This window comes from Charadrius vociferus, unplaced genomic scaffold, assembly GCF_000708025.1.
Source record: "Charadrius vociferus isolate BGI_N301 unplaced genomic scaffold, ASM70802v2 scaffold51, whole genome shotgun sequence".
In the NCBI taxonomy this organism is placed as follows: Eukaryota; Metazoa; Chordata; class Aves; order Charadriiformes; family Charadriidae; genus Charadrius; species Charadrius vociferus.
The window spans coordinates 5,341,502-5,349,404 of NW_009646939.1; the positions used below are offsets into that span (position 1 = coordinate 5,341,502).

At 41.0% G+C, this 7,903-nt stretch overlaps 1 protein-coding gene across 1 annotated transcript in view; it reads right to left on the bottom strand.

The window, feature by feature from the left end:
* The window catches only part of DCLK3 (doublecortin-like kinase 3), an 11,215-nt gene extending 4,580 nt beyond the window's left edge, over positions 1-6,635 (bottom strand). Inside the window, exon 1 of the mRNA XM_009895001.1 lies at positions 4,764-6,635. Coding sequence (XP_009893303.1) covers positions 4,764-6,359 — 1,596 coding nt within the window. The 5' untranslated portion in view covers positions 6,360-6,635. The remainder of the gene's footprint in view (positions 1-4,763) is intronic.
* Positions 6,636-7,903: the final 1,268 nt, after the last annotated feature.

A 7,903-nucleotide genomic window follows, 5' to 3' on the forward strand; every position in this document is an offset into this window, starting at 1 on the left:
AGCAGGAAACCTCTTGCTTTGTAAAACACACCTGTTGTACTTTTTCTTTTATCAGCATGCCAGACTCCTAGTATCTCATCACAGCACAAGGTGGCAACACTGCACCATCTGTTCTTCCAGGAAAAAAACACTGAACTTTCATTTTACTTGACAGCCTAACAGGTAGAACAGCAGGAACCGTGGGTATATTTTCACAGCTTTGTGACAATCATTTCAAAGACAGCATGTAACCTGTCAGCATGCCTGAAACCCTCAGTCCAGAACTCCTCAGCATCTTCACTAACACGATGCTCAGAACAACTCAAAGTCAGCTTGGACAGAGTAAGCATTCCCTTCAACCCCAACTTTGTACTCTCCAGTCCACCTGGCATCACCTTGAGCATGCAAATATGCTTCACTGTAGAAACAAAAGCTTCTCAGGTGGCTTTCAGTCCTTCCTGAGGCCAGACTACTTACTACTTACTCATAGCAGTATCACGGAAACATACATCCTGGTCAAGAGAAATCTAGCCTCTGACATCTATAGTATATGCTCCACGAAAGGGTGAGAACAAAGCCAAAATGGTAACATTAAGTGTACATATTAGCCTTACTGTGATGCCTAAAAGACAGCTACTACTGTTCTGCATTCAAGTCTACAAAGAATGGTTCCAAAAGTCCATCTAAAAGTGTTGCCTTGTCTTACCTGCCTATAGAGTTAGTTAAGAGAAGGAAGACCAGTATTTAGTGCACTTTCTGTGGACAGCCAATTTAGGCCACACAACTACTTACGTCCTTCAACTGCAAGGTAAGCCAGTATCTGGCAGTCTCGGACTAAAGGCAGTCAGAATTGCTCACTACTCTCTCAAATACAGATGCCATAGCAGGATATTAGAATACCGTTTGAGAATTTCTAGCGATCCCAGCCATACATCCAGAAGATTACAATACACTAATACGAAGCCAAATTCATTTTCAAAGGAGGGGTAAATTGATCTTTTCCTTTTCTCCTGTCTGTTGATGACTCCCAGTACTTCATACTCGTTTTCATATCTACCTTGTGAAACCCATCAGGGTGTTTAAGATGATGATTTATTTCTGTGTATGAATATTTCTGCATGAATATTTCTCTGTATGCACATATATATGGTAGCACAGATTCTTCTTAAAGACATCGTCAAAGCAAGCTAGCCCATGGGATGTTTTGTATATTAGAAATAGATAGCACTAAAGAAAAAGTACTGTTTACACATTTGAATTTCAGACATCCCTTGCTGCTACCTAGAAGAAGCTCTATGAAAAATCATACAGAAAATTCCCTGTGTAGGTTTATCATACTGACAGCTCTTGTTAGGTAACTGGTTAAACAGGATTTTAACTCAAATGGGAAACCTCTGACGGCGCTTTGTGTATAAGTAAACAGTGTCACAAAAGAAAAGTTAAAGGATGGAAAGGCTACACTTGAAGTTCTCATACATATATGAAAACTTGAGAGACAGCGGTGTGGGGAGGCTCAAACACATAAAAAGCTATAACACTTATATTATTTATTAAGCTGAGTGTTAAACAACTACCACATTAGTATGTTTGGGAAGTGTATAAGGAGATAAGTATACAATCACAAATACAACCCTCCCCTTTCCCCCTAAAAGGGGGCAAGGAGGTGACTTTGTGTCTTCCACAGTTATAACCTGGAAAAACACTACCACACTCTGAAATTATTTTTTCACTCACAAGTCAAGAAATGCCAGCACCTGTAGAATTAAACAGTCCCTTAGCTAAAAACCTTGACAGCAAATTGTGCTCCTCCAAGTAGCATTAAAGAAGTGATTGACTTCTTTTGTGGGACCAAACATACCACATTGCTCATCCTTGGTAGCAAAGGTTCTCTTGCTGAACACCTAGTCCTAAATGAGGTGATTCTGTTAGCAGACGGGAGAGATTTGGAGCAGCTGTCTTCACACCAGCTGTCAAACAGATTTTGTTTTTGTAGTGCAAGTCACCACCCTTCTGCCTCACAGCTACACTGCAAGGAGTCTGATCATTGTGGGCAGACACAGAAGTGAAAGAGGGAGGGGGGAAACAAAAAAGGATGATGGTGGTCTGTTACAGAAGTTTATAACTAGAGGACAGTTCCATAGGAGGAACAGTAGTGCAGTGAACTAATAATTAATCTAGGTTTCAACTAATAATTAAACCAGGTTTCCAACTCTCTCCTGTGTCAGTAATTTTACAGTTCACTAGACACCAAAGTATGTTTCCACCTTTTCCTCTGTAGGGACAGAAACGGTTTTCCTTCTTTCCCGAACCGCTTATTTTCGTGAAACTTCTGGAGATATTTTTTTTCCCCAGTTTGCTGCTTCTCTGTCAACTCTGATGGAAATCACCCAGTAGGTTCAAAAGTCATTAGGACCAGGGTTAGAGTCTCACACAAAGCAGGTTTACTGTAGACAAATGCATTTCCAGAGTAAAACAGATCAAAGATCTTTTCTTTTCCATTTCCCACTTGCTGGAAAGTGTTAGGGAAAAACTGTTGACCAGAAAAAGAATGGACAAGATTCACCTGACCAAAGGAAGACCCCAACGTAGGACAAACAAATCAACAGCCTGAAAGTACATATCTATTTCTGTCCTCTGTGTACAAAGAAAGTGCAGGGAGAATAATTCAGACTTAAACCTATGCAGCGTAGGGACCTGAAGTGAAGCAAGAGGTATCCCACAAGCAAGGGCATCCCTGCAGGATGCCAGCACCTCTAGCACTGTGCTTCCCCTCCAGAAGGCTGCCCCCAGCCCCTGACCCACCAACACCAGACGAACTCATGAAATTTCTTCAGTGTTGTTGGTTGTTGTTCGGCACTGGCTGACATTAAGAGCAGCGGCAGCTCTCCCTCCTACTCCGCTGCTACTGCTCCAGTCACTCTGAGAAGTCAGAGGCAGCACATTAAAAAGTCAGAAAAGCAGAATCTTGCTCAAATGCCCTGTATTTATAGGGATGCTTATTAGATAGCATGTGAGCTATGCAACACTATCAAGAGCTTATAAACTCATTTGGCTTGTTGAACAGACTAACTTTTCAAAAGGATGCTTTATGTAAATGATATCTAATACAGGTGGTTCACAGCCAATTAGCACCAAGGTGAAACCGGAACAGGTACAATTTCCTTTCCCATAGTGTTTGGGTAACACTGTTCTCGTATGACCAAATACCTACTGGCAGGGGGCCAGTCTGTCCTTGAAAAATATTTTCTGACTGTCAGAATGGGCAAAGTGATTACTTCAGCGCTACACAACTTTGCTGCTGCCCAGTAATCTCTGGTTTGAGGTGCTGTGAACTAAATGTGAAAACAACCAGAACAGACCCATATCTTGCTTCTCTTTGCTTACCCAAATCACTGCAATGATTACATATTACAGAGGGAAATGAAGCATCTGGTCTCAGGTGTTTCATATGCCCTAGCTTATTTTCAGCAAATAGAAAGGAGCAGAGCCTGGTTCACAATGGAAAATCAGCTTCTGGAAAAAGCCCTGCAGTTCTAAGTGAACTTCGTTCTAATAGCAAAACGCGGCATGAAGGCAGAGCCTTACAAGCCTACTTCTTCCTGCAAACCAGTCACTTGCACTCACCACCTTTCATTTACACACAGACCACATATCAAGGATTTTCATCAGACTAAGCAGGATGCATAGCAAGATCTAATATAGATGCTATTGGTTAGCCAAAAGGTTTGGGAGCAAACCATTCAGGTCCAGCCTTGTTCAACCTCTGCATGTCCTACAGGCTACACTGCTGCTTTTCTCCAGAAAACCACACTGATTTCTTCCCAAAATTAATTCCCTTAAAGAACTGAATGGCACATCGGACTAAATCATCTATCACCTTTTTTTCTGGCTATGATCTTCCACCATCAGACCAAATCCAATTTGTTAGAGACTGGCAAGTATATGGTATCTATCTATCAGGAAATTGGAACCCTCGTACAAGAGTCTAACACACGATTGGCAAGAGAGAGTTGCTTACTGCTCCTGTTCTACAATGGGTGTCTTGTCAACTGCCAATACTGCAAACATTTCTATGCATATTCACACACGTGAGTAACTGTATTGACTTCAGTGCTGGCTGCAAAGAATGTAGCCTCAGAAATGTGATGGAAAAAAGAACTTTTCTCTTTGGCATGAAGTTAGTACTTGAGCTGACTTTAGTGCTGTATTTCACCAAAATACTCATATTTTACTATCAGATTATTTCAATCAACCGCATCATACTTCTGCTCGTAAGAAAATAGATTGCCACAAGCTAGAAATCACTACAGTAGAGGACTAGCACAGCAGTGTGCAGGACATGTCACTGCAGTAGACAAAAAGTCCACCAAATAAATAAGCCAAATTAGTAATTTTAATAAATTTTGGCCAGCAAGGAAGATGCCTTGTGATTTAGCGCATGCTTGGTGCAAAAAAAAAAAAAATCATCCTTGCATACCTAAAATTCAGATGCTAAGTAACAGGCATGATTTCCAGAAAAATACAAATGCTCCCTACCCCTGAAAGCCAGGTAATTTTTATTTTAATTTCTATCTGCAAGGACTGCTTTCTGCTATGCACAGCAAACTTACATGAACTAAACTGTAATGGTAATTTCACTTCAAAATTGTACCCATTTTTCCAAACAGTCCTGCCACAGAACATTATCTCTGCACAGTGTCTGCTTAAAAATATTCCAAGATCCATAACTAAAAGGAAAATAAATTCAGCTCCTGCACATACGCAATGTGTTTGCCAATACTTACCAAGAGATTCTCTGGCTTGAGGTCCCTGTGGACAATATTCTTGCTGTGAATATAAACCAGTGCTTCACACAGGTCAGTAATCATGACAGCAGCATCATGCTCCGTGAACTTCACGCTTTCTATGATTGCATCAAATAAGTCCCCTCCTGGGACATACTCTAGGATTAGGTAGATCTCAGCTTCTGTCTCATACACTTCAATTAAGCTTACTATATTGGGATGAGAGAGACTCCTAATGATCAGAATTTCACTTTCCATCATGTCCTCTTTCCCCTTCAGCTTGGATTTATCAACAATTTTCATGGCATAGATCTGATTGGAGTCACAGTGGCGACATTCCTTCACCACTGCAAAGTTCCCATCCCCAATAGTTCTGCCAATCTCATAGTGTTTTTCCACATCAGTTCTGTTTTTAATGGCATGCCTCCGGCTTGTGTTTTCCAATCCCTGAGCCTTGTTTTCTTCTTTATTCACTCTGCGCTCCCCTGTCCTTTCTCGCCGTGTCATGTCACTCTCTCTACACGTGATATTCCCCTCTCTTCTGGCACCCTCCTCTTTAGCCCTTTGTCCTTCTCTGCCCTCCCTATGTGTTTTAGATGGTTTCTCAGCATCCCTCAGAGTGTCTTTTTTTAGCCAACCGCTTTGGTTCATTATACTGCTACTTACATTCTCTTCCTTCGCTTCATGAGTTAGCTGCAGCCCTTCCACAGCATTCTTCTTGATTTTTACTACTTCCTTCCCATGGTTTTCATGTTTCTCCACATCCCTTTCCTTCTCAATGCTCCTTTTTTGCTTCTCCAGCCCTTCATTAACATTCCTATGCAGGGACTTCCACGTCCTCCTACAGCCATTATCTTTCCAACCAACTTCCTCACCTTCCAGACAAGTTTCTGAAGATCTTCGGCAATTCCTGATTTTTGCATTTCTTTCTACATGGTACCTCTGACACGCACCTGTGTTCAGGTCTCTGTTCTCAAATGAGGCCTCAGCCTGCCTTTCCCTTTGTAACTTTTGTCTCGCCTGCCTTTCCTGTTCACACTTCTCACACCTCACCACCTCCTCCGAACTCTCTTCTAATCCCTTCTCAGGACTCCTCTCGTGGTTAAGGTACCTCTCACTTTCTCGGGTTTTTCTAGAAGGCTTCACTCCTTGCTCACCAGCCCAGCTCTCCCTAGTCCACTTTTTTTTGGTTTTCATTTTTTCCTCTTGTTTTGTCTTGACTTGACCTTTTCCTTCATGTCGAGCTACCAGTTTGGGAGACATGCCATCGCTGCAGTTCTTGGTAATTTCTGTCTCATCAAAGCCACTGTCCACTTTCGAAGCCTTGTCGTACAGCCTGCTCTTCAGTTTTTGGGACTGTTCCTCGTTCTGCTGAATGGCAGCACCAGCAGCATAAGGATTTTCAGGATAAAGTTCTTGTAATACCACTTCCAGGTTCTTCAAAGTGAGGGGCTCCCTCCCCATAGCTATGAATGCATCACCTTCCCTGAAGAAGTCAGAAACGCTTCGGATTTCTCTGCCTCTCAGATTGTAAAGCTTTCTCACACGGTCATTCTTCCAGCGTGGAAAACCCAGAGCTTCTGAAATGTCAGCCATCAGCTGTTCAAAGGTCTGGACCGATCTCCTGTTGAGAAGCAAGGTTATCCTTCTGAGCGTGCGTCCGCCAGGTTTCACCACTGTAATAATCCTTGGTTTCACAGGACTGTGCTCTGAATGTATCGTGTGAAAACCGTTACGAGGATTAAAAAACGGGGACCTATGACTGCCTTCACTCAAACATGGTTTTCCGTAGTTTCCACGACCAACAGGAGTACAAGTCCCTTGTAGTTTCCTCTCTTTTACTTTTGAACTTGCATTGTGTGACGAATGGTCAAACAAGCCTCGGTGCCCTAAAGCAAACAGAGAGCAGGCGTATTATTCATTTTGCACCATCAGATCTTTCTGAGTCACAGTTTGCTACATATCAGTGTATGTGACCTCAGAGAGTAAGGGTAGGTGCATTCAAAGCTTATAAAGAACTTTAACTGCCATTAAGGAGTAACTCCAAATACGTGCAACTACAAACATTTTCAAGTTTGTGAGAAAATGTAAATGCACTTTGTGACAGAGAAATGCTATTAAAAAAATAATAATAATGGAAACAAATAGGTCCTTCTCCTAAATCCTCCCATCTTCCAGAAATCCTCAGAAAAATGGGATTAACTTGTGCCAGGACTGCATCCAGATTGTTTAGCATTCTCTTGTGAATATATCTACCGTGAACTCACTCAATTCCTTTCTGAACCCAATTACAATTTTGGTCACTGTAAACCCTGTGGCAACAAGTTCCACAATTACATTGCATGAAGTAAAAGAAACTCATTACTCCTGTTTTAAAATTGCTACCAGATGGCTATGTGTGTGCAACCTCATATTCTTATAAATAATTATCTCCTCTTCACTTTCTCTGGACCATTCATTTAGTTTCTAGACTTCTATAGCAAATTAAGTAAATGAAATTCTTTTTAAAAAGCACTACTTTTCCTATAATTTTACAGCAATTTTATAGTACATTTAACAGTAATGTAATTTATTTCTTCCATTAAAGGAAGGCGATCCTAGTTTTGTTTGATAATTGGAGTCCTAGTTTTCCAATATTTTGGTTTGACGTTTTTAATATAACAATTATGTAAAATCACACAAAATCCTCAATATCCTCTGGTGGCATTAACAATTTTCCCTCCAATATGCCATCTTAAAACACCAACCAAAAAGAACACCACTATTCGTTACGTGTAATTCTGAAAAGGAAGAACCAAAAACATAACACATGGTTACGAACAAACCAAGCTAGAAAATAAACACAACAGTAAGCTAGGAATAATAATGTCCTCTTGAAGTACTCTAACTTCTTGTCTTTATTAAGATTAAAACTTGATTACAATGCAATTCTTTTCAGCCTTAAGAAATAAACTTGCAGAATGAGATCACAGAGTGCTTCCAACTCCATTTAATAGTTCAGTTCAGTTGGGAACATTCAATATGTACGAACTAACAGGACCCAGGCAAAAGAAAGCAGCCAGAATGATTACTGAACCATTACACGGAAAATCCCATAGACAAATGGCTTATCTGCCAGAGAATCCCACCCATTTTCATAC